Source organism: Candida tropicalis (assembly GCF_000006335.3).
Source record: "Candida tropicalis MYA-3404 genomic scaffold supercont3.4, whole genome shotgun sequence".
Taxonomy (NCBI): Eukaryota; Fungi; Ascomycota; class Pichiomycetes; order Serinales; family Debaryomycetaceae; genus Candida; species Candida tropicalis.
In genome coordinates this window covers 152,686-178,080 of record NW_003020056.1, presented here as the reverse complement: position 1 = coordinate 178,080, position 25,395 = coordinate 152,686, and the positions used below count along the sequence as shown (strand labels likewise).

Genomic DNA, 25,395 nt, shown 5'->3' with positions numbered 1-25,395 from the left:
CTATTTGTTTCTACCCGCTATATTACACAAAATTTGATAATGATTATCTCCGTCGTATGCTACACAATTATCTAAAAACTTATAATCTATGGAACTTGACATCAACACCGTCTGCAGCACACATATTGATCAACGCTTTCTTCCTTGGTGGATAAACTGAATCGGGATGTGATTCAACTGTTTCATATGTTTGCGCTAGACGAACTAACAAGTAGCTTGCCTCAATCAAAGTGTACTGTTGTCCCAAACACGTTCTTGGACCGACGTTAAAGGGCAAGTATTTACACCCCAAATTTTTCATACTAGAATCAAACCAGCGGTCTGGTCTAAACACATGGGCATCACTACCAAAATAAACCGGATCCAAATGAGTAGCTATGGAAATAAACCCAACAGATTGACCCTTTTTAACTAGAATTGGATCTTGACCATCTTTCCCTCCTCCTTTTGGTAATGTAGTAGTACATTTAGCAGTTTTCATATTTCTTGGAACTCCAGGGTACATCCTAAGAGTCTCATTCAAGATAGCTTGAACATATTTGAACTTGCGAAGTGAATCAAATGTAAGCAAGTCGGGTGATTCCAATCCAAAATTGGCATCTATTTCCTCTCTTAATCTTTCCCAGATAGTGGGATTTCTGGATAATTCTAGTATGGTGAATGCCATCAACTCAGCAGTTGTGTCTCTTGAAGCCATAATCAAGCTTAATGCTTGATCTCTAATGAACGTTTTGTTGGTCGTGTGTTTTGCAAGTTCCTGTACAAAGACAAATTTGTCGTTGCATGTATTTTCAAGTGATTTTTGCACCAAATAATCACAAAAAGCTTGCACAATTTGATTGGACTGTTTATATCTCCAGTCATTAGCTATCCAATAAAAATCCCCCAACAATAATCTTAGCATCATATAGTCTTGACATCTATCCCAAGCCTGGGTAAAATCATCATAATGTGGGACATCTTCCGATACAACTTGACCAAAAATAAACTCAATACTCAATTCCAATCCTAATTTTAAAAACTCCTGTTGGATGTCAAAATATCCAACCTTCCCATCTATTCTTTTCTGAAGGGTTTTGAAATGTGGTTCAAAATCATGTACCTTGTCAATTGATTTTCTATCAAACATGTTCCTTAAAACACTTCTTGTTGCTTTCCAATTTTCTCCTTCAAGAGTGAATATCCCCATTCCTAAAGATGGTTGCACGGCACTTGAACGTGTTCCATAATCAAACTTATCAAAACTGGAACTCAATAAAACTTTAATATTTTCAGGATCTTTTGTCATGATTAACTCATTACCAAGAACTTTGGTTACAAAAGTATGAACATGTGGGAATGGGACGTTATTGAATTGATCGATGGCGTAATCAATCGATGTGTGACATATAAGATGTTTCAATTCCGTGAACGTCGCCTGAATTCCAAAAAAACCTTTATTTATGTAATTCAAAGGCGGAGAAGCTTTGAACTTTATCATAAGATATGTCGTGTGATGATACTTGATGATTTTGCTGGTTGTGTAGAATATAATGAATATGATGTACCAATAATTGTAAATAAACGTAGCAGTTGTTTCTGTTAATGACATGGTCGATGGTTATGTATTATAGAAAACAAAAATGATATCCGGATATCATAATTTTTGTCCTATGACTGCTCTTTATATAATCCACTCTATGCTGCATTACGAAACTATGTGTACAATTAATCATTTCCAAAGAGAACATTTTACCAATAGTGATCTAATGTTTATTCTTGACTCAATACAATCACTCATCATACACAATGTCTAGTACTAGTACCGTCGGTGATTTTAGTACCTATTTTTAGCTCCTTTGTTTATTTTTGTTTATAATAATCTAAAATTTATATTTTGCAGTCATTTTAGTCCGGCACATTTGTATACTGCGAAGAAGATGATGACAAAAAAAAAAATACAATAAGATACAGTTGTACTGTCTACGAGATTTTGTCACTCTATCACTCTCGTAAAACAATCCAGTTGAACTACTGTAAACCCGAATCAAAAAAAAAAAAAAAAAACTGTATGACAATTACAGCAAGAATTGGCTTATCTAATCAACGGCCGATTGAATTCGATATATTTCGAAACAAAATGACACAGTGACACGAATTACTTGGCAGTGTTAGTTCTACAATATGAGAAACTAATTGATACTAGCCACACTAGCGATGACTTCTAGTTGTACAGCTGCAAATGCATCTTAAACTTGCGCTTATGTAATCAGCGCTAGTCACACAATGATTGTTAATAATGCCATTATAATAACAATAAATTGAACTAATGTAGCAAAGTTGATGGCGTATATTCAACTATGCTACGTTGAAAAGTCTTAGCAATGCCACAAACGGTATTCAAAAATCGGACGACTTTTCACGATAAACATACACACACATGCATATATACACAAGATCATTCTTAATGGATCTGGCACCATAGACAATACTGGATGGTGGTATACTAACAATTGTTAATAACACGTGTTATTATTTCCATTAGGGATTCGTGTTTCTATGCTTGTTCTAAAAATGATAAGTCAGGTATATTTAGATAACAATCTAATAAATGTGGCAACCGATTAATTGGTCAGATAGTATATCAAATCAATTCGGTCTTATTAAATTGCAAGGTTGAGATAAATAATCAAACATACTACAAAGGCGTCTATTGTGCTTCAATGACAAATTGCTAAACAGTATAACGTACAACCAATTCCACATATTTATAATAGATTGTAATTACATGATAGTACGCGTATCCCCCCACAAAAAAGCACATAATCACAAAGACACCAAACTATTAAAACTATATCGTATCACGTGCAGATGGCACGTGCACACACCTACAATGTACACGACTTTTCTTGATGAGATGGATTTTTTTTTTTTTTTCATTCTACTCTTCTCTAAATTTGCCTTTCTTTTTTTTCTTTTAGAGTCATCTTTATTTACATAACAAAGGGAACCACAACAACGTTTATACCACTATTACAATAGTACTATAAAAAAAAGAACAGTTGTTGATCTATTTGTTGTTGTTATTTTTCATTTTATTTTTTTATAATATTTCTTTTTCATAAATTAGATTTTAATACCAAGATTTATAAGTACACATAATGGCTACTAGAACTCAATTTGAAAATTCCAACGAGGTTGGTGTCTTCTCCAACTTGACCAATTCCTATTGTTTAGTAGCAGTTGGTGGATCCGAAAACTTTTATTCTGCGTTTGAAGCTGAATTAGGAGACATAATCCCAATTGTACACACCACTATTGCTGGTACCCGTATTGTGGGGAGAATGACATCTGGTAACAGAAGAGGTTTGTTAGTTCCTACTCAAACAACTGATCAAGAGTTAATGCATTTGAGAAATTCCTTACCAGATTCCGTTAAAATCCAAAGAGTTGAAGAAAGATTATCTGCTTTAGGTAATGTTATATGTTGTAATGATTACGTTGCTTTGGTTCATCCAGATATTGAAAGAGAAACTGAAGAGTTGATTGCTGATGTATTAGGAGTTGAAGTTTTCCGTCAAACCATTGCTGGTAACGTTTTAGTTGGTTCATATTGTGCATTAAGTAACCAAGGTGGTTTGGTACATCCACAAACTTCTATACAAGATCAAGAAGAATTATCTAGTTTATTACAAGTTCCATTGGTTGCTGGTACCGTAAATAGAGGTAGTTCAGTTGTTGGTGCTGGTATGGTTGTTAATGATTGGCTCAGTGTTACTGGTTTAGACACCACTGCCCCAGAATTGTCTGTTATTGAATCCATTTTCAGATTACAAGATGCCCAACCAGATGCTATTGGTGGTAACTTGAGAGATACCTTGATTGAAACTTATTCTTAGAGATACAGGTGTATTAGTCTATCATTGATGTGTAATTTTTTTTTTTTTTCTTTTTCTTTAATACGGGTCTCTATTTTTCTTTTTTAGAAAACGAATGTAACAGTAATGAATTGTAAAAGTACCTTTAGTACTGAGTATGATCTTTATTAGTAGGTTTGTCGTGTATTTCCAGTTGATTAAAAATAAGCTCCCAAATCATGTATTTCTATACTGGAATGGAGAAAGTGTTAATGTACGGCACGATGTTGATAATGTTGGTCAATTTTTGACTGCGAACCTTACCAAATGGAAAATACTTAAAACGACTGTAAAGTAAAAACAAAAAAAAAAAAAAACTCCGAAAGATGAACTACTATACCTTGATTTGATTGAAAATAACAAAGGGGTACTTCATTTGTGTCAATCTCCTGAATATTGCATCATTTAATAAAAAAGACTCATCGCTTTTGAAAATGCATCTGAGTCAGAGTCAAAATAATAATTCGCCTGAAAGAACGAAAAAAAAAAAAAAAATTTTTTTTGCAGCGTTGTGCGATAAAGGAGAAATGGAAAACGAAAAATTTTAGATCTGGCGAGGTCGAATGGGTGAGTTCCCAGTATTGTTATAAATAAACGATAAATTTCTTCCATTTTTTTTTCTACTTCTTCTTTTAATGCACGTTTTTACTTGAATCCTATTTTCACTTCTATTTCTTTTTAATATCAACTATACATTACAAGAATGGTAGCTGAACTCATTGACGGTAAAGCTATTGCTTTAGATCTCCGCACTAAAATCCATGATGAGATCGAACAATTTCAATCTAAACACCAAGACTTCAAACCCCACTTAAGTATCATTCAAGTAGGTGAACGTCCTGATTCTACCACTTATGTCAAAATGAAATTGAAAGCTGCTGAAGAAGCCAATATTGGTTGTGAAATCATTAAATTACCTGAAGATATCTCCGAATTTGAATTGTTGAGTCAAGTTGAAAAATTGAACAATTCTTTGGACGTCGACGGTGTCTTGGTCCAATTACCATTACCTAAACATATCGATGAAGTTAAAGTCACCAATGCTGTTTTGGCCGACAAAGACGTTGATGGATTTGGTCCATTCAATGTTGGTGAATTGGCCAAGAAAGGTGGTGAACCATTGTTTTTGCCATGTACTCCAATGGGTATTATGTACTTGTTGGAAAAATCCAATGTTGACATTGAAGGTAAAAACGCTGTTGTCTTAGGTAGATCCGATATTGTTGGTAAACCAATTGCTAACTTGTTGACTAAAGCTAATGCTAACGTTACTGTTGTTCATTCCAAAACACCATTGGACAAAATCCAAAAATACCTTGCCGATGCTGATATCGTCGTTGCCGCAATTGGCCAACCTGCTTTTGTTAAAGGTGAATGGTTGAAAGAAGGTTCTGTTGTCATTGATGTTGGAACTAACTTTATCCCAGATGCCACTAAGAAATCCGGTCAACGTATGATTGGTGATGTCGAATTCGATGTCGCTAAAGAAAAAGTTGCTTTGATCACCCCAGTTCCAGGTGGTGTTGGCCCAATGACTGTTGCTTGTTTGTTGGATAACGCTGTCACTGCTGCTAAAAGACACTACCAAGCCAACAACCAAACTCCAAAATTCACCAACCCTTTAAAATTAAACTTGCAAAACCCAGTCCCTTCCGACTTTGAAATTTCTCGTGCTCAACAACCAAAAAGAATCACCCAAGTCGCTGAAGAAGCTGGTATTTTGGACTCTGAATTGGAACCATTTGGATTCTACAAAGCTAAAGTTTCCTTGGATATCTTGAAACGTTTGCAAAACAAAGAAAACGGTAAATATGTTTTGGTTACTGGTATCACACCAACTCCATTGGGTGAAGGTAAATCCACCACCACTGTTGGTTTGGCTCAAGCTTTGGGTGCTCATTTGAACAAGAATGTTTTTGCTAATGTTAGACAACCTTCTATGGGTCCAACTTTCGGTATCAAGGGTGGTGCCGCAGGGGGTGGTTACTCTCAAGTTATTCCTATGGATGAATTCAACATGCATGTTACTGGTGATATTCATGCTATTACCATGGCTAACAATTTATTGGCTGCTGCCATCGACACCAGAATGTTCCATGAAAGCACCCAAAAGGACGGTCCATTATACAAGAGATTGGTTCCAGAAAAGAAAGGTGTTAGAAAATTCACTCCTTCTATGTTGAGAAGATTGAAGAAATTGGGTATTGAAAAAACGAATCCTAACGAATTAACTCCTGAAGAAGTTACCCAATTTGCCAGATTGGATATCGACCCAGAATCCATTACCTGGAGAAGAGTTGTTGACTGTAACGATAGATTCTTGAGAGGTATCACTGTTGGTCAAGCCCCAACCGAAAAGGGATTCACCAGAGCAACTGGTTTTGATATCACCGTTGCTTCTGAATGTATGGCCATCTTAGCCTTGGCCAACTCCTTGGAAGATATGAGAGAAAGATTAGGTAGAATGGTCATTGGTTCCTCTAAAGCTGGTGTTCCAATTACTTGTGAAGATATCGGATGTGCTGGTGCTTTAACTGCCTTGTTGAAGGATGCCATTAAGCCAAACATCATGCAAACCTTGGAAGGTACTCCAGTTTTCGTTCATGCTGGTCCATTTGCCAACATCTCTATTGGTGCCTCATCTATTTTGGCTGATAAGATGGCTTTGAAATTAGCTGGTACTTCACCAGACTTGTCTCCTGAAGAAAAGAAAGAACAAGAAGGTTATGTTGTCACTGAAGCCGGGTTCGACTTCACTATGGGTGGTGAAAGATTCATCAACATTAAATGTAGATCTTCTGGATTGGTTCCAGATGTCATTGTTATTGTTGCTACTGTACGTGCTTTGAAAGTACACGGTGGTGGTCCAGAAGTCAAGGCCGGTGCACCATTGGCTCCAGAATACACTCAAGAAAATGTTGAATTATTAAGAGCTGGTTGCTCAAACTTGGCCAAACATATCTCCAACGCCAAGAGCTATGGTTTACCAGTTGTTGTTGCCATTAACAAGATGTCCTCTGATTCCGATAAGGAGCATGAAGTTATCAAAGAAGAAGCTTTGAAAGCTGGTGCTGTTGATGCCATTGTTTCCAACCATTGGGAAGAAGGTGGTAAAGGTGCCATTGATTTGGCTAAAGGTGTTATGGAAGCTGCCAATTCTCCAGAAAGAGATTTCCGTTTCTTGTATGGATTGGAACCATCTATTGAAGACAAGATTTCCACCATTGCTACTGAAATGTATGGTGCCGCTGAAGTTGAGTTCTTACCAGAAGCACAAAAGAAAATCGATCTTTATACCAAACAAGGTTTCGGCAAGTTGCCAATCTGTATTGCTAAAACTCAATACTCCTTATCTCATGATGCTACTTTGAACGGTGTTCCAACTGGTTTCAAATTCCCAATTCGTGATGTCAGAGCTTCTATTGGTGCAGGATACTTGTATGCTTTGGCTGCCGAAATCCAAACTATTCCTGGATTACCAACCCATTGTGGTTTCATGAATGTTGAAGTTAATGAAGATGGTGAAATTGATGGTTTGTTCTAGATTATTCTTTTTTTGCACCCTCAAATTAATAGATGTAAAAGAAAAAAAAAAGTTAAAATATTATTATAGAGATTTTGTAAATACTTGTTCTCGATTATTTAAATACAAGTTTTGTTTATTATTGAATGTTTAATATGTACATGTATAATTGTTTTTTTGTTCCTACTTCTTTTCCTCTTGTTCGAAGGCAGGCTTATTTTTCTCCAAATGTGTCTTCAATGATTCCAATACTCTTTGATCCTCAGGGGTAAAATTCTTTTCTGGATCAACAACTGCATCCCATTTTTGTTTTAAATCAGCCCAAGATTTAGGTTGGTCTTCTTTTATTATTTGAGTATCGATTTTTATATCTTTTCTTAAATTTCCATCTTTTTCTAATTGTTCACTATTGATCCATCGTTAGTATTAACAATTCTTTGTAGGTACTAATTTGGAGAAGACATTAATATACATACAGAACAATAGGTTTCCAAAAGTTTACACCAAAATAAACTGATGTTATTATTGCTGTAGTTGCCAAAACTAATTTACCTCCTTTTCCTGACATGTTGTACGATTGTTTGAATTTAGGGTCTTGAGTTTATGAGGGTATTTCTGAGATTTACATTTTGGTCTCGTTTTATTTATTTTTTTTTTGTCTATATTTTTTGTTTTTCATCTTGTATGGAGAACTTTCTGTACTACGCATTTGAAGGAGTCAAATTGGGTTTAGTACACGGCCACTTTCTCTCCCTCTCTCTCCACACACACACTTCATGATTTTGGTTGATGTGATTTCATTTTACATTCAGACAGTAACTTAATCTACTACTATGACTACAAAACTGACCATTTTATCCCTGTAACTGTTTCTAATCGATCTAATATCTCACTCATTGGTGTGAATAAACCAAACTGTTTAACTTGACCATCATAACTATGCAACATGCCAAGAACACCTAATCCACTTCCGTCCTCCAATTTGGTTAATAACCAAGAACCCGAATCACCTCCTGATGCAAATGTCGTATCCAGTGAAACTACAAACTCCAGTGAGTTTATTTGACCATCCATCCAGTAAACAATCTTAATCCCATTGAGACAACCTCTAGTATACTTTGTAGTGGCACCCATCTTAAATGCTTCTAGTCCGTAATAATTGTTATTTATAGTCGAATCATAATTGGAGATATCCGAATCTACATCATGAATATCTGTATGAACCACTTTAGGTGCATACCTTTTCAAGTCCAAAACTTTTTTAACATACAAATTATCAAACATCAATGCAGGATCATATTCATTGAATGGCACATCGTCACCAAGATAATTGCACTCACATTTCAAGTTTTTATTTAGTTTGATAATGGCAAGATCTGATAATTTCTTTTCAACAACTCCACTAACTTGGTTGATCTCATCATTTTCTCCAATCGTTAATAAAGTACGTTCGCCCCAAATAATCTGTCCAAATCTGACTTTGGGTAAGTTACGAACCTCATCTTGCGAAATCTTCTTCAATGGGAACATGGACTCTAATTGCTGAAGCATGGCACCAAATGCTGCCTTGGAATCCTTAGCGTTATTGTGAAGACTCTTGTGGTACTGCTGAGTCAAAGCATCTTTGTATAATGAAATCAACACAGACGATGGCGATGACACATTCGGGTAGTTTTCAGGATCTTCAGAATCCAAGCATACATGACCACAACTAACGGCAAATTTCGAATTAGCATATGATTTTAAATGTGGTTGTTTTTCAAGATCAATGATTGGATGAATATACCCACCGACAGTTCCAGAGGTACGAGTAGCCTTTTCGATTGATAATGACATTGACATTGGTATTTGCTCTCCTTCTGTGGGTACTCTGAATGGCAATTTGAATTTTTGTGCAGGTGGAATAGTTATAGCTTCTTCCTTGGAACTGGCTAATTCTATTTGATCCTTCATTAAAATAATATGAATCTCTTCGTACAACCCTTGTAAACCTTGCACGAGGTTGTAATGATATTCCTTTGGGTCAGGATACCCAAAATACAAACATAAAATATTCAAATCTTTGGATATGCCTCTGGTTATTGGTGCAATAAAGGCTCCATTCTGTTCCTTCGTAGAAAGACTGCTTTGGGAGATTCGATCCATTATTTTAATCAACACTTCTTCGTTCGGTAACAGGCTCAGACGGTTTGTTCCAATAGCATAATTCTTGGGTTTAATCATCTCGCCCGGGTTGGCATTGAACTGGGAATCAAGGCCTGTATGGTTCAACACCAGCGCAAATTCATTAAAATTCTTCACTAATAACAACTTTAACTTTATATAGACATCATCTCGTAAAAGATTATCATACATATGAAGATAGATCTTTAATATCTTTCTCACTGATGAAGAATTGTAAGCCGTGAAACAAAATTCAGTATTGGAAAATTCGTGGTATTTGGCTTTCTCAATGAAGGCAATAAATTTCTTCAAACAGTCGATGGTGTTGATGACAGCTGTCGATAAATTAATTGTGGAGTTATTAAACTGGTTCACTACATAGCTTAAATCTTGAGACAACTGTTTTAAGTTATCACAGATCAAGTCTTCTAAATTCTGGTGCTCGTTTTCTTCTAAAATGTTTAAAATCTGCAACGGTTGTGAAGGAGCAAAGTCCAACTTTCTTTTAGCAGAAACGTCACTTTGGTAAGAAGACTGTTTAGTAGAATACGATTGTCTACTAGAAAACACCGACTCTTGGATTGTTGAACCCTTTGTTGAACTAGCAACTTTGGTAGTGTTCAGAATAGTTGGATTTAAATTCAAATGCATCATATCATACTGGTTTGCACTACTAGATTGTCCTTCTCTCATTTGGTTGAACATGGGTCTTAGATCTTTTATGGAATCATGGGACTCGCCTGAATGATTACTGATTGTAGGGACCAACTCAGATGTGAATGACGACGAAGTACCGGCTGTTGTTGGTGGCGTCTCACCAGCCCCTGTCGTTGTAGTCTTTTTATTTGACGATCTTGATAAAAAGCGTTTCATAGACATGACTAACAGTGCTGTGACTAAACTTGAAAGAAATTATATTGTTTCTCCTATACGAGATTGTCTCTTTCAAATGATTTTCGTTTGTTTTATTTGGGGCTTCAAAATTTCGCAAAAGAAAAAAGGGGGAAGGACAATGAATCACATTGAGTATAAGGTACACGACCAGTGTAATGGTATGATAACCAGGATAAAGCATGGATCTATCGACACTGCTACTATAGAATAATAATAACTAATAACAGTATTGGTAGTATCGATAAATATAAAGTGACTGCTGATGTAGATAATGGCTTTCTGTTGGCTTCTTCATAGGTATCAGTTGCGTTATTAATTGTTGTTGCGACACATAGACTATCAGTCAAGCATAAGAGGTGTTACCTGTTTTCCATTTCTGATCATGCATGATTTCTAAGTCCTTTTACTATGTTGTGGGAAATATGTTGGTCAATGAAGTGTAATAAATGTTGTCCTCTTGTGTGCTGCAAAAAAAAAAAAAAAAAAACAAATATGATTTGCAAAATACAAAAAGCAAACGAGACAACAATATTAAGAGAATAATTCTTTCAGACAGCCATGAGAGACTGTTTATCTGCAATGATTGATTCTGTGGTTAATAAGGATTTGATTCTTTTGAAACCTGAAAAAGTTGGTTCATATGTGGGACTTGCCCTTGTATTTGAAACTTTTACCTTGCGCCAAATATTAGGCAACCTTTTGTCAATGAATTCTGTTAGTATGGCCACAAACGAAGATTCTACTATCAGATGCAAAAGAAACCTTTTAAATTCATTGTGGGAAGTAGTGATTGATAATTGCCATGTTTCAATTATCACATCTTTAATATCTATCCTGATGAAAATAGAAAACAGAATTAGACTAATGGGATCTGTAGTGAATAGTGTTCAATTGAAAGGTGACTACAAGAGTGGCATGATCACATGCTACCCAACTAATATTGATCAATTTATCAAATCGATACTTAATTGCAAATCGCATACTTCCTTCAAGACTATCTTAATCGATTCGGCTAGTCAGTTAAGACCAGTAAACAGAATTGTGCCTCCATCTGAGCCATCAGCGTACGTAACCACCACACTTACATTACCAGTAAAACAGGTATCTGCTATTCTTGGTCCCAGGGGGTCGATTTTGAATTCCATTAGGTTACAATCAAAATGCTGGATTAAGGTGCATCCTTCAAATCATTCGCCATTTATATCAACTAAACAATCTCTTCAACAAGTTCAAATCACTGGAGCAAAAGAAAACATAAGCATTGCATTAATCGAGATTGATAGAATCTGTGGCACATTTGTGTGCGCAAGATGAGTTGAGGTCCGGGTAATTTTTATTATCCTGCATATACTGTCACATCCTTGGTAATATTTTTTTCTTTTTCTTTTGGGTAATGAGCTTCCTCAATGTGCCTCTCAGAAAAATTTTTCACCATCACCATAAAAAATTTCACTTCCCTTTTTTTTTTTCCTTCTTTTTTTCTTTTTACTCTTCTCCTTTTCTTCTTTTTCTATCTTTACAACCTACACTTTAACATAATTTAAAATGGCTGACGGTGTTTTCCAAGGTGCTATCGGTATCGATTTAGGTACTACTTACTCATGTGTTGCTACTTACGATTCTGCAGTTGAAATTATTGCCAATGAACAAGGTAACAGAGTTACTCCATCTTTTGTCGCTTTCACTAGTGAAGAAAGATTGATTGGTGATGCCGCTAAGAATCAAGCTGCTTTGAACCCAAAGAACACTGTTTTCGATGCTAAACGTTTAATCGGTAGAGCTTTCGATGATGAATCTGTTCAAAAAGATATCAAATCCTGGCCATTCAAAGTTGTTGACAGCAACGGTCAACCACAAATTGAAGTTCAATACTTGGACGAAACCAAGACCTTCTCTCCACAAGAAATTTCCTCCATGGTCTTGACCAAGATGAAGGAAATTGCTGAAGCCAAGATTGGTAAGAAAGTTGAAAAGGCTGTTGTTACTGTCCCAGCTTACTTCAATGATGCTCAAAGACAAGCTACCAAAGATGCTGGTGCCATTGCTGGTTTGAACGTTTTGAGAATCATTAACGAACCAACCGCCGCTGCCATTGCTTACGGTTTGGGTGCTGGTAAATCCGAAAAAGAAAGACACGTCTTGATCTTCGATTTGGGTGGTGGTACTTTCGATGTTTCCTTGTTGAACATTACTGGTGGTGTTTTCACTGTCAAAGCCACTGCTGGTGACACTCACTTGGGTGGTCAAGATTTCGATACCAACTTGTTGGAACACTTCAAAAAAGAATTCAACAAAAAGACTGGTTTGGATATCTCTGGTGATGCCAGAGCTTTGAGAAGATTGAGAACTGCTTGTGAAAGAGCCAAGAGATCCTTGTCTTCTGGTACTCAAACCACTGTTGAAATTGACTCCTTGTTTGAAGGTGAAGATTTCTCTGCTAACATTACCAGAGCTAGATTCGAAGACATCAACTCTGCTTTGTTCAAATCCACTTTGGAACCAGTTGAACAAGTTTTGAAGGATGCTAAGATCAACAAGAGCCAAGTTGACGAAGTTGTCTTGGTTGGTGGTTCTACCAGAATTCCAAAGGTCCAAAAATTGTTGTCTGACTTCTTTGACGGTAAACAATTGGAAAAATCCATTAACCCAGATGAAGCTGTTGCTTACGGTGCTGCCGTCCAAGGTGCTATCTTGACTGGTCAATCCACTAACGAAGATACCAAAGACTTGTTGTTGTTGGATGTTATTCCATTGTCTCTTGGTGTTGCTATGCAAGGTAACGTTTTTGCCCCAGTTGTTCCAAGAAACACCACTGTCCCAACCATCAAGAGAAGAACCTTCACCACTGTTGCTGACCACCAAACCACTGTTCAATTCCCAGTCTACCAAGGTGAACGTGTCAACTGTTCTGAAAACACCTTGTTGGGTGAATTCGACTTGAAGAACATCCCACCAATGCAAGCCGGTGAACCAGTCTTGGAAGCTATCTTTGAAGTTGATGCTAACGGTATCTTGAAAGTCACTGCCGTTGAAAAATCCACTGGTAGATCTGCTAACATTACTATCTCCAACTCTATTGGTAGATTGTCTACTGAAGAAATTGAAAAGATGATCTCTGATGCTGAAAAATTCAAATCTTCTGATGATGCTTTCGCTAAGAGACACGAACAAAAACAAAAATTGGAAGCTTACGTTGCCTCTGTTGAATCTACTGTCACTGACCCAGTCTTGTCTGCTAAATTGAAGAGATCTGCTAAGGACAAGATCGAAGCTGCTTTGTCTGACGCTTTGCAAACTTTGGAAATTGAAGAATCCAGTGCTGATGATTACAGAAAAGCTGAATTGGCTTTGAAGAGAGCTGTCACCAAAGGTATGGCTACTCGTTAAGTAACCTAAAATACATTTGGATAAAGAGAATGGAATGAGATAAAATGAGAAAAAAAACAAAAGAACCATACTTGCATTTCACTTGTACTTGTGTGTGTTTGTGTATATTTAATATAGTCATCTTTTAATAAAATTTAAAAAACTTTCTAAAAACTGTCAAAAGCAAACGGAATGATGTCGAATTATTTATTGGCTATAGCTACACTACTCATCTAGTATATAATTACCTAACTTATCCATTTTGAGTTTCTTATCTCCAGAAGATAATGCAGTGATAATCTTTTCATTTTCTTCAGCCTCTGCCTCTTCGTCGTGGTCCTCTTCATCGAACGCTTCCTCTTCCTCATCCTCTTCAAAGTCTTCGTCGTCGTACCCTTCTTCATCATCATCATCATCATCTTGCTCATCTTCTATTTCTGAAAGATCATCATTCTCGTCAGTAGTTATTCTCATACCCATAACGGCCTTTTCCAAATCTTTATCCTCTCTATTACCAGTCTTCTTTTTAGCATATCCTGAGGCTTGAACTTCTACATCCAAAGCTTTTTCTCTAATAACATCACGTTTGAAATTAGGATAAGCATATTTGTAGCCATCTCCATATCCATCGGTATCAAACATGGTTGGATCATGTTCCGGATTGTATTTGAATTTTTTACTGAAAAAGTCTCTAATACCTTGGACATCACGATCAAAGTACTCTTTTGCATCTGGATGTTCAATCGATACACATTGTGGGAAATCAATAACAACAAAGTCATACTCATAGTTTGTAGAGTCATCACGAATAATAATGTTAAACTCATTGAAATCACAATGAATCAACCCGGACTTGGCTAGTTTGACAATGAAGTTCATCAAATCGGAATATAACTTCTTGTAGTTTTTGTGTTGTCTCAAATGTTTCATTGGTATACCTTTAATCCATTCCATCATAACACAATGTCTGGAATAATCGAATGGTTGAGGAACATTGAACCCATTGTTGTATAAAACTTCCATGAATTGGTATTCTTTGGCAGCTGCTAGCCTAGACAAATACATCCAGTTCGACGTTTGTTTATTCTTCAAATAATCACGATTGTTCTTAACTGTTTTAAATGATGTTCTTCCCAAACGATGGATTTTCATGACTTTCTGAACCCCTTGTGGATCACTAACGGAATAGATATCAGATTCTTTACCAACACCAATAGTTGTACCAACGGAATATAATGTATCTCTATTAAGCATGCTCTTTAAAGCAAGATAATCATATCCATTGTATGTCAATCTAAACCCATCATATTTGGCATTTCTCAATCTAGAAATCAATTTCAATTTGGCAATATCACCAATAGCTCTATTGGTAGCTGATGGGGATTTTAAACCCCCAATAGAATGGATCATTTGTGTTGGAACTAATTCATGATTACGAGATCCTAACTCTATAGCTTGTAAAACTCTAAAATCATCTGAGGTTAAATACCTCATATGAGAAGTATCTAATTTCATTGTTGTAGTTGTGTGTTTTCTAATTAACTAATTGCATCTCATCAAGAATCTGAAAAAAAAAAAAAAAAATTCTTCTTGTCAATGGTCGCAACTTTGTTTCGGTCTGAGATTTTTATGTTTTTTTTTTTTTTTGCTTTTTCTTTCTCTACCTCAACTTTTCCAATCTTGTGTTTGTATGATTGTCGATGAAACAACAAAGATCTTCTATCAATCGTCGGATATCAAGAGGACGTGGGAATTATTCTAACAAAAAGAAATGGAAACGTGATGGAAAAGAGAATAAACCAAAGAAGGATAACGATGAGGAAATTATCAATCGAGCGAGCAAGATAGGAGGAACTCTGAACCAGTTTGACTTTGTGGACTCTATATCATCCCAACCATCATATAAATGGACAGATTTAACACCAGCTCCTTTGGCATCATCTGACATTACGCCACCAAGGAAAAAGACAATTACATCACTAAAACTGTTATGTGCATTAGAATTGGCAAAAAATGTACAACTTATAGATTCAAAACTACTTGATGCAGCTCCGTGGTCAATATGGAAACTAGTTTGGTTGAATATACTTAAATTTGGACAAGATTCACCAAGTATTTATAGAAAATTTGTAAACAAGTTCCATAATCATCATTCATTTAAAGCTCATAGACTACCAATTGGTAGCAATGATATTCGTCATGAACTAATACTTGCAAGTAGTATCCCAGGAAATAGATTGCATCGTTTTGAAACCGTATTTAGGAACATTCATCTTGAGGATATATTGCAATTCATCAACATGTGGAATCCTCTGGTGTTTATGGATCTTTCGTTGGTGAAAATGCAACGAGACGATTATTTTACAATATTCAACATCAATGACTTGATGGTGCTAAATCTTAGTAATCATGAGATTGACAACACCATTATAGGAGCTTTATGTTCAAGTATCAAAAGTGGGAAACTTTCTAAATTAAAATTACTCAAAATCCACAACACTCGAGTCACCCCTACGGGAATTCTTGATTTGTTTAAACTAAGTAATTCCTCAAGTGTTTTATCATGTATTGAAACTGATATTCATATGTCATTGGATAAAGATGGCTATGTTACAGGTACTGGGTGGCATAAGTTGGATAAGACTCGACACTCCTTAATATGTAAACTACCGTTGGGTTTGAAACTAAGTACTTTAATACGTCAGAAGATTATTGATTCGAGAAGCATCAACCTTAATGAGGAACTGATCTTGGACTTAATGATGGTAGACGAGGTATCTAACGATAAGCATACTACAGAAGTGACGATTAATGGCGCTTGGGATTTGAGAACCAAAGCAGCACGCAGAGTCTACCTCGGTGAGACGTTTGTTTTAAATCGAAAAGTGACTAGTGAAGAGAAACGCATATCAACACTTTCATCCAAACCTCAACCACGAAAGAAACAGAAAAGAGTTCAATTAAATGCAAAGGAGTTTTTCTGTATATAGTTAAATTAAGCAGATTCTCCGCCCTATTAATATAAACAGTGCAATGTATAAAAAAGTAACAACTACTTACTAAACTATTGCGGAGGTTTACCGCCATTTAATAAAGCTAACAATCCCTTTCCTTGTTCATTGCTTTCTTGTGAATTACCAAAAAGGTTTCCAATACTTTCACCCGGTTTCAAAATTTTAATCTTTTTTGGCTGATCCTGTAAATCAGGGCGTGTCTCTTCTGGAATGAATCCTCTATTCTGTTGTGTGCTCAAGGGATCAATCAAATGATCAACATCTTCCTCGTCACTGGCAATATCGAAATTTCTGTATGTTTTATCAAAGAATTGGTTTCCAAAGTGGTCACTAAATTGGTACCCATCTTGGTAGTCTTCAAAGTCTTCAAAATTCTCAAAATCTTCAAAGTTTTCGGGTAAATGTTCCTGTTGTTGATGATGAGCTGATCCTGAGTTCTGATTGGTAGTTGATTCCGGTGCAGGCTCAACATTAGGAGACATGACAGTGGCCGCAGCAATGCTTGTTGATCTGTCTTTGTTTAACAAATCAAGCAACTGACTACTGCGTCTGTTTGCTTTTTCGTCAACTGATAAGTTTGGTGTTGCCCATATATCCACAGCAGAAGGAGAAGTCACTGTATTTACTCCTGTTGCAAAATTGCTAATATTGAATTGTTTTCCTAATTCCCTGTTGGATGGGTTTGTATCTTTTGATTTCCAAATATCTGCAGTTGGTGAAAGGCTCTCGTGTCTCTCTGTGTCTTTTCTTTGTAATAATCCCAATAAGTGATTGGAAGCTCCAGATTGAACAGTTTCTGGTTGTTGTGATGGAAAATTCATAGGAGGTGAGGTTACACTATTTCTTGTTTCTGGGTACAATGCACTGAGTATGGCATTCTTTGCTCCTTCGTTGTTAGTATCATTAGTATCACTTTTGTTTTTCCCAAGTAATCCCAATAATTGATTTGCAGATGATTGATTGTTGCTAGGCTTGTTCAACAGTCCTGATAAATCATTAGATACCGTAAGGTTTGATTGCTCTTTATTGTTCGGCTTCTTGAGAATATTCAATAGGTCATTAGATGCATCTTGCTTGACTTCTTTAACCGGCTCGGTGGGAGATTTATGAAGTAATCCCAAAATTTCGTTCGATGCAGAAGCGTCCGTTTTTGGTTGTGTGCTATCCTTTTTTGGGCCTAACAAATCCATTAAATCCGCTGATGCTTTATTGTCAGATCTCTTTAGTAATTTGATTTTTTTACCAGCTCCAACTGGCTGTTGGTGTTGATGGTTTCTTATGGATTCCTCGATTTCATTAGATGCTTGTTGGTGTTGACTAATAATTGGACTAGCACTTGTCGAATTCTTCAAGTGTGTTTCCGGGGTTGGTGATTTACGACGAGACTCTTGATTAATGGTTTCTTTCTTTTCCTTTGTCTGCTTTCTTGGGAATACGCTAAGTAACTGTTCAGCCCTAGATCTAATATTTCCATCTTCAACAGATTTCTTTTGCTTGGCATCGTCGTCATCATCATCTTTCTTCTTTCCAGACTTGGTAGTCAAGATAGAGAGTAATTCTTTTGAATTGGTTTTTGGTTTCTGGAATGTTTGTGGATTAGGTGGTTGTTGATCTTGATAATGCGAGTAAGCCCCAGGATGTGGAGGCATGAAATGAGGTGGTGCAAATGTCATTGGGTTGAAAAATGGTTGATTATAAAACGGAAATGCAGCATTAGAGGCACCAGCAAAAAATGGAATTTGGCTGTGAAGATGTTGTGGTACGGGAACACTAAACATCGGCTGTTGTGGGTGAGATGGTTGACCACCCAACACTTGTGATGAAATGGAAGGTGAGGCTGGAAATTGTGTGTCCTTTTGCCCAACTTTTTGTAAAATATTCAACAATTCTCTGCCAGCATCTACATTCTCGACAGGCTTGTTGAGTCCTAACAAATCCTTCAATTTCAATTCGACTTGTAACATGATTTCCTCTTCGTTCAAAACACCCTTGTTCTTGTTGATCCACTTCATCATTGGCTTTAAGATAGTTCCCACAATGAAGAACGAGTTTGGGCTGCTTTTGTTTTTCTTTTGAATTGTTTTGATATCGAACCACTGAATCTGTGAAATTTCATATTTTGGAGTTTCAAAAACAGTATCCTCTGGGACATTCTTGACCAAGTAAATCTTGTAGTTCTTCCCCTTGATGTTTCTTTCAACACAATCGTTTTCATTAATCAAATGTCGGCAATTAAAGCCAGTTTCTTCTTCAACTTCTCTGATAGCACAATCAATGTCTGACTCATCCTTTGAGATTTTGCCTCTTGGAAATGACCAAGTATTTGACTCTGTCCCTTTGACTAAAACAACTTTATTTAAATCCTTATTGAATAATGCAACCCCTCTAACAGGTATGGTGGATTTATATTTACCAAACTTTGATAATGCCTCCTTTGGATCACCCCATTGCCAAACAAGTGGACACTTCTCCAATATCTTAGCACAAAATGTCTTCATTTTCATAGGTGGTAGATCTGGATTCAATTGACGAACAAAGTCTGCATAAAACCATTGCGCTTCTTCGATTTGAAACATGATTCTTTCAATTGAAGATAAATCTTCCTCTGGTACATTCACAACAAATCTCACTAGTAAATCTTCCAATACTCGATCTAGACTCTGGTTAGCTAGACCATTACGCAATTGTATCGACATGTTGTGGTCTTATAATTTAATGATATAAATGTAACTGTAATTAATAATAATGACAAAATGCTAATAATGTTATATGAACAAACCGTATGTGTATATCTATATAGTTGATAGTAGGTAATTTGATCATTCAACTTTTCTCTTCCTCATTTTTCTTCCTTTTTTTTTTTACTTCTTCGGTATTGTTTGTTGTCCAGCAAAGGAAGAAAAAAAAAATGCTGTTCTTGATCCAATTCACACGACCTGTGTACACCCAATCCCGAAAGAAAAATAAGAACATAAAATAATGAGAAAAACCAAGGTGGAGGAAGACTAATAGGTCAAGAACATTAAACATGCAGAAAGTGTCTATTAGGTGTTTTTCTGAATGTAGGGCACTTCTTGAAAGGTCCCAACCACGTTTTGTTAACACTTTCAAGGAGACTATCAAGTCTGCACAAGAGAAATCATATAGTATTGTTAGGCCAATCGGGTTATCAAAACCAGTCTTACTTAACCACAACTTATCAGATACCTATTCCATATCCAACATCTACCAAGAGCTTTTTGGTGCAAAGGCCAAAGAAAGACGACAAAAGCAATTGGATTATGATTTGAAGCATTCCCCGATTTATGAGTTAAAATCGTTTCAAAATACCAAGGGTAAGATATTCACTCCGCCAATTTCATACTTTAAAGCTGAAAAATCGTTGTATTTCCCTGATTTTATTGCTAAAACCTTAGCTGGAAAACTGAGAAGTTTATATGATGCATTTGGTAATAAAACCAGCATTGTTAAGATATTCTCAACTGTTGCTGGTGAGCAATGTACCAAGTCATATTTCAATGTCGATGGCAAAGACTTGTACTCTAAAGATTATAATGCATTTACACAAGACTATCCAAACTCTCAGATAATTGATGTGAATATGCCTCAGAGTTGGATCAAAGGGTTTGCATTGAATTTGGGAGCAGGGAACTTGAAGAAAAGTTTAAATTCCAACGTGGAAAGATATGATAATTATTTTATGTTGCCTAGTCATATCATGTCGTCTGAGATCAGAGAACTGTTACATTGTGATAATCAAACTACCGGCTATATATATATTATCGATTCTATGGGAAGAATTAGGTGGGCCACCAGTGGGTATGCTACACCAACAGATTTGGCTTTGATGTGGAAAGTAGTAAAAGGTTTAGAGAAAGAAATAGCCTCGTAGTCTGTATATATACTTATTGTAAATAGAGAGAAAGATTTCTTCAAGAATTTAAGCAAAATTACGTGAAAAAAAAATTCTTTAAAGAAAACTTTACTGATTTTCAAACAACAAAATCACACAGGAGAAGAACATACAACTTACTATTAAAAGTTGTACTACGAAGTTCACTTAGTTTACATGATATATTTATATTTTTTTTTGCAGTCACTTAACCCTAAAAAGAATCTCGATTCGAGATGCACGACCGATCAATATGAACCAGAATATAAAAACTGCGAGCATCAAAACAAAGAGAAGAAAAAAAAAAAATTTCCCATCTTAATGAAAATTTCTTTTCTTCTTCAACAAAAGCCAAATTGGTATGAGTATGTTAGGCACACCATATTAATTCACTCCTGCAGAATTTATGATGAACTTTTTCAATTGGGAATCTCTCTGACATTAATCCAAAAATACAAACCTATGGAGAAAACCAATTAATTGATTTCTGATTTATCACTTTGGAGTGGATACTGAAAACTATATTTACAAGAATACTAACATGAAATTTAGATGATAACGTTGTAGTAACTCGTATTGACATCCTCTGTTTGTTATATTGCTCTTGATGGGGGGGGGGAATCTTACCTCAATGGCGAATTCTTCTATCTATACCTGTTGTTTTTTTACGATAGAGCGCATTTACCTTGTGATTCTACGAATGGTTTATTACAATTGTATTAAAAGTCATGTATATTATACCAAATCCTGATAGCAGCACCTTCAACGTTAAGTGCATCGGTTAAAATACACGGCACGCCTAGAGCACTTGGATATAAAACTATAAAAACAGAGAGATTTAAGCAGCAATAGTAACTTCGACATCAACACCTGGCAAGATAGTGATGTTGGTAATTTTCTTAACAGTGGAAGCTGGAGCTTGCAAGTCAATAACTCTCTTGTGAATTCTCATTTCGTAGGAATCCCAAGTCTTAGAACCTTCACCATTTGGAGTCTTTCTGGTAGTGATCTTCAAAACTTTGGTTGGTAATCTAACTGGACCTTTGGACAAGATGTTGAAGTTACCAGCATTCTTTTTGATGTTGCTACAGACAGTTTCAACTTTCTTGACGTTGGTGGAGGTCAAGGTGATTCTGATTTTGTGGGTTTCTTCGACTTCTTGGGAGACCTTATCTTTGATGTCAGACATGATGATTAACGTTGATGGGGAACTAGTAGTAAACAGTTAATATTTTTCACGCATGGAATTTTTTTTTTTGGTAGTCTATCTCCAGAACATTTACTGGTTGAACAAAGTACACGCACCAGACATTCTTAATTGTGAGACACTAGGGCTATTGCCCTAAACATTTAAAGGCGCACTAAATGCTTAATCTCATGCATGTACGCACGTGACCACTGGATGCAAAAAGTATTTATATATTATCTATACATCTACTTTCCATAATAGTAGATCATATCATAGGTATCCATCCTTGTATTTTCCTGAAGTATCCTTTTTGTAAAATAATAGAGAAGAAATGTCGTCACTTGAATTCGATTTAAACGAATTGTAAAATGGTTTCTATTCGGTCAAATAGTTTCTCTTATGTTCTTGAAAGAATCAACTTCTTGGAGATGGGCATTCAAGCAATACACGAGCCTACGTTCCACTAAACTTGTCACACACACACACTCATTGGTTATTCTACTTCTTTCAGTTCTATCTTTCCCAATATCAGCAACTGAACTAAACCCACAAATGACCAGTGGCTCTTCGTGTTCATCGATATCATTAAAGCCGCGTTTGAGTGTCATTGATTGTAGTGACATAACTTTGCGATCCGTATCATCCAGATAATCATTAATCGAGTTCGTGTTTTCACGCTGCACTTCCTTAATAACTTGAACCTAGATTGAATGTTGTTTGATTGGTTGCCCGTCAAATTTGTAAAACTAGATCAATAAAACACATCATTTATCAAAATTTGCTCCTTTTTCGGTGTTTCCAAACAACAACAAATTTTACAAATTGATTGTAATTAACCAAAACTGATCGACCCAATTATGTTAATTTCAGATTTCAACAAGAAGCTTCAATAGCTTAGTTGGATTGGTCCCTTGGCCCAGTTGGTTAAGGCGTGGTGCTAATAACGCCAAGATCAGCAGTTCGATCCTGCTAGGGACCACTTATTTTTTTCACTCAGTATTCGAAGAAAAATTTACAATAGAAAAGTAGTAGTATTTATTTATTAACAATTTCCTTTTTTTTAATACATAAGTAAAACTAAACAGCCAATCTAGGTAAAACAAATCTGTTGGAGTCATCGGCTTGAGGATCTTTTGGTGGTGACTTGATCTTGGTTTGTGGAATCATAAATCCATTGAAATAATCGTTCACTTCGTTGAAACCAGCAACAGAGAGTTCAGAGACTAAAGCAACATGGGAGTCTGGACGTAAAACAATAATAACACCTTTTTTCTTGTCAATCCCATAGGTAGAGTAAATGTCAACATCACCTTCATGATAAGTTTCACCAACACCGGAATATAATCTCCAGTAATCGCAACGACGCTTGTAATCCAATGGATGGGTAAACTCTGGGAAGTCCAGTATTTCCACATCATGTCTGTTGGAAGCATGAATAGTAACAATATCAATAACTGAATTTGCAAATGCATTAATTGGAGTAAACTTCTTTGCAAAGAAATCTTGAGAGTCAATCAAGTCTTGGAAATCATACAACAACTCAACATTCTTTGGATTTTTCTTGATGTCACCAGCAAAAATCAAAACTCTAAATCTACCATCACTTGGTGTACGATCAGCCATGTGGATAGGGCGACCATCAGCTTGAGCAATGATATTGTCACTGTAAAGTCTTCTACCAATTGGAACCTTGGAAGCCAAGGGGTTGTATACTCTTCCTTCTTCATCAGGTGAAGAGATGGTGCCACTCTTTTTGGAAATCAACAAAGAGTCTTCATAATCCACAATAGTACCAGATGCAAACTTGTTACCTTCAAGATAGACTTGGTGGAATTCATCAAGATCAACTCCATCCATAATGTCTGAGTTTGGAATCATTGGTTTACCACTAAACAATCTCGATAACTTGTGATCAAAGGCAATCAAATCACGAGCAACTTTCAAACGTTCAGATTCATAAGTTGACAAAATATCTTGCTTGGAAAGACCTTTACAAACCAAGGCCAACTTGAATCCCAAATTGTAAGTATCTTGCATTGATACATTCATACCTTGACCAGCTTTTGGTGAATGAGTGTGACAAGCATCACCCGAAATAAAGACCCTATTATGGGAGCTGAATTTAGGACTAACTCTTTGACCAATTTGGTAACCAGTGTACCAGTGGAGATCTGTCATTTCAAGACTGTAAGGGTGGAAAATTTCTTGAGCTTGTTTAAGAATTGATTCAGGAGTAATTTTGGAACGATCAATTCTACCTTTGGAAGATCTTCTTTCTTCAACAGTACCACTAAATTCTTTGTCTCCAGGAGACGATTCTTCTCTTTCAACCTCTTTCAATTGAATGTAGAATCTAACCAAATCGTTTTCTCTTGGAATAACCATGACTGATCCACTTTCTTTAGAATGAATAGCACAACGACTTCTAATATCTGGGAAATTAGTAATTGGAACCATATCCAATACCCCCCAAACAAAATCAGTTTGTTCACCGTCCATGTCAATGTTTAATTGTTTACGAACCCAACTATGTGCACCATCTGACCCAACAACATATTTAGCATGAATAAGTTCATAATCATCTTCGTTGTCCTTGGTGACATCCTTGTAGAACTTTTCTTGATCTCCATCAAAGGCACGGAAAAGACCATTTGCAACTTTACCATACTGTTCTGGTCTAGCAGAATTATTATCCAATTTCTTAATCAAGATATCAACGGCATAAGCTTCTGGATTTTCTGCCTCTTGTTCATTGATTTTGAGGGATACAGGCAATAATGGACGTTCAACTTTAACCGTGCCAGAGGAGAAATGATCAATGGAGTCTTCAAACCATTTTTCGATATTACCTTGATGGATAACTGATTGGGTATATCTTGAAATTCCTGGAATGGTATCAGCAACTCTTGAATTTCTAACCAATTCACCATGTTCATTAGGGGACCAAAAACACATCTCAATCATGTGATTTGCAACTTTCCAACCCTGGTCTAAGGTAGCAAAATCAAAACAATTTTCACTAAATGACTTAAATATCTCCAAGGATCTACATTGTAATCCATCGGCTTGTCCTGCAAACACTTCAGTGGATCTCTTGTCAATAATTCTAAAAGGAATACCGCATCTAGCCAACCATGTTGCACACATAAAACCTGATGGGCCAGCTCCGATGATGAGCACGTCAGTATTAGATTCTTTAATTGCCATGTTGCTGTTTTTGTTTGTTTTGTTATAAATAGTTATTGTAGTATGTTTTGAATTAATTAGATTAAGATTGGATTAATTAAAATGGGAATCAATCGACCTTTTTATAGACCACATCAATCATGGTGTTTACCATTCTTATGGTTTAAGACATTTCCGATTTACTGCAAGTTTCTATGAAGAGGGAGGGGGATGAAGTAAAATGAAGGATATATGCATCGAACGTTTACCACATATTTTGTATAATTTCCGAA

General features: G+C 36.1%; 13 protein-coding genes and 1 non-coding gene across 14 annotated transcripts; 7 read left to right on the top strand and 7 right to left on the bottom strand. All coding sequences in view use genetic code 12, as the record gives it.

Annotated features, from left to right (window-relative positions):
• Window positions 1–79: 79 nt before the first annotated feature.
• Window positions 80–1,591, bottom strand: CTRG_03114 (cytochrome P450; the record flags this gene model as incomplete). The annotated part of the gene is made up of 1 exon (XM_002548771.1): window positions 80–1,591. One exon carries the CDS (start codon window positions 1,589–1,591, stop codon window positions 80–82), a length of 1,512 nt encoding a protein of 503 aa, XP_002548817.1.
• A 1,549-nt stretch (window positions 1,592–3,140) lies between these two features.
• Window positions 3,141–3,878, top strand: CTRG_03113 (translation initiation factor 6; the record flags this gene model as incomplete). The annotated part of the gene is made up of 1 exon (XM_002548770.1): window positions 3,141–3,878. One exon carries the CDS (start codon window positions 3,141–3,143, stop codon window positions 3,876–3,878), a length of 738 nt encoding a protein of 245 aa, XP_002548816.1.
• Window positions 3,879–4,599: 721 nt separating this feature from the next.
• On the top strand, window positions 4,600–7,440 carry MIS11 (trifunctional formate-tetrahydrofolate ligase/methenyltetrahydrofolate cyclohydrolase/methylenetetrahydrofolate dehydrogenase; the record flags this gene model as incomplete). Its single annotated transcript, XM_002548769.1, has 1 exon — window positions 4,600–7,440. The coding sequence occupies one exon, from the start codon at window positions 4,600–4,602 to the stop codon at window positions 7,438–7,440; it is 2,841 nt and encodes a 946-aa protein (XP_002548815.1).
• An 816-nt stretch (window positions 7,441–8,256) lies between these two features.
• Window positions 8,257–10,461, bottom strand: SSY5 (Ssy5p; the record flags this gene model as incomplete). Its single annotated transcript, XM_002548768.1, has 1 exon — window positions 8,257–10,461. One exon carries the CDS (start codon window positions 10,459–10,461, stop codon window positions 8,257–8,259), a length of 2,205 nt encoding a protein of 734 aa, XP_002548814.1.
• Window positions 10,462–11,034: 573 nt separating this feature from the next.
• Window positions 11,035–11,790, top strand: CTRG_03110 (uncharacterized protein; the record flags this gene model as incomplete). The annotated part of the gene is made up of 1 exon (XM_002548767.1): window positions 11,035–11,790. One exon carries the CDS (start codon window positions 11,035–11,037, stop codon window positions 11,788–11,790), a length of 756 nt encoding a protein of 251 aa, XP_002548813.1.
• Window positions 11,791–12,021: 231 nt separating this feature from the next.
• Window positions 12,022–13,863, top strand: SSB1 (Hsp70 family ATPase; the record flags this gene model as incomplete). Its single annotated transcript, XM_002548766.1, has 1 exon — window positions 12,022–13,863. One exon carries the CDS (start codon window positions 12,022–12,024, stop codon window positions 13,861–13,863), a length of 1,842 nt encoding a protein of 613 aa, XP_002548812.1.
• On the bottom strand, window positions 12,244–13,932 carry CTRG_03108 (heat shock protein SSB1; the record flags this gene model as incomplete). The annotated part of the gene is made up of 1 exon (XM_002548765.1): window positions 12,244–13,932. The coding sequence occupies one exon, from the start codon at window positions 13,930–13,932 to the stop codon at window positions 12,244–12,246; it is 1,689 nt and encodes a 562-aa protein (XP_002548811.1).
• Window positions 13,933–14,067: 135 nt separating this feature from the next.
• On the bottom strand, window positions 14,068–15,357 carry RIO2 (protein kinase; the record flags this gene model as incomplete). Its single annotated transcript, XM_002548764.1, has 1 exon — window positions 14,068–15,357. One exon carries the CDS (start codon window positions 15,355–15,357, stop codon window positions 14,068–14,070), a length of 1,290 nt encoding a protein of 429 aa, XP_002548810.1.
• A 185-nt stretch (window positions 15,358–15,542) lies between these two features.
• CTRG_03106 (uncharacterized protein) lies at window positions 15,543–16,832 on the top strand (the record flags this gene model as incomplete). Its single annotated transcript, XM_002548763.1, has 1 exon — window positions 15,543–16,832. The coding sequence occupies one exon, from the start codon at window positions 15,543–15,545 to the stop codon at window positions 16,830–16,832; it is 1,290 nt and encodes a 429-aa protein (XP_002548809.1).
• A 74-nt stretch (window positions 16,833–16,906) lies between these two features.
• Window positions 16,907–19,552, bottom strand: DCP2 (decapping enzyme complex catalytic subunit; the record flags this gene model as incomplete). The annotated part of the gene is made up of 1 exon (XM_002548762.1): window positions 16,907–19,552. The coding sequence occupies one exon, from the start codon at window positions 19,550–19,552 to the stop codon at window positions 16,907–16,909; it is 2,646 nt and encodes an 881-aa protein (XP_002548808.1).
• A 332-nt stretch (window positions 19,553–19,884) lies between these two features.
• CTRG_03104 (uncharacterized protein) lies at window positions 19,885–20,748 on the top strand (the record flags this gene model as incomplete). The annotated part of the gene is made up of 1 exon (XM_002548761.1): window positions 19,885–20,748. One exon carries the CDS (start codon window positions 19,885–19,887, stop codon window positions 20,746–20,748), a length of 864 nt encoding a protein of 287 aa, XP_002548807.1.
• An 838-nt stretch (window positions 20,749–21,586) lies between these two features.
• On the bottom strand, window positions 21,587–21,937 carry RPS20 (40S ribosomal protein uS10; the record flags this gene model as incomplete). Its single annotated transcript, XM_002548760.1, has 1 exon — window positions 21,587–21,937. The coding sequence occupies one exon, from the start codon at window positions 21,935–21,937 to the stop codon at window positions 21,587–21,589; it is 351 nt and encodes a 116-aa protein (XP_002548806.1).
• Window positions 21,938–22,842: 905 nt separating this feature from the next.
• CTRG_06390 lies at window positions 22,843–22,916 on the top strand. The gene has a single exon. It is a non-coding gene; the product is annotated as a tRNA-Ile (tRNA).
• Window positions 22,917–23,014: 98 nt separating this feature from the next.
• Window positions 23,015–25,144, bottom strand: CTRG_03102 (uncharacterized protein; the record flags this gene model as incomplete). Its single annotated transcript, XM_002548759.1, has 1 exon — window positions 23,015–25,144. One exon carries the CDS (start codon window positions 25,142–25,144, stop codon window positions 23,015–23,017), a length of 2,130 nt encoding a protein of 709 aa, XP_002548805.1.
• Between the last annotated feature and the right edge of the window lie 251 nt (window positions 25,145–25,395).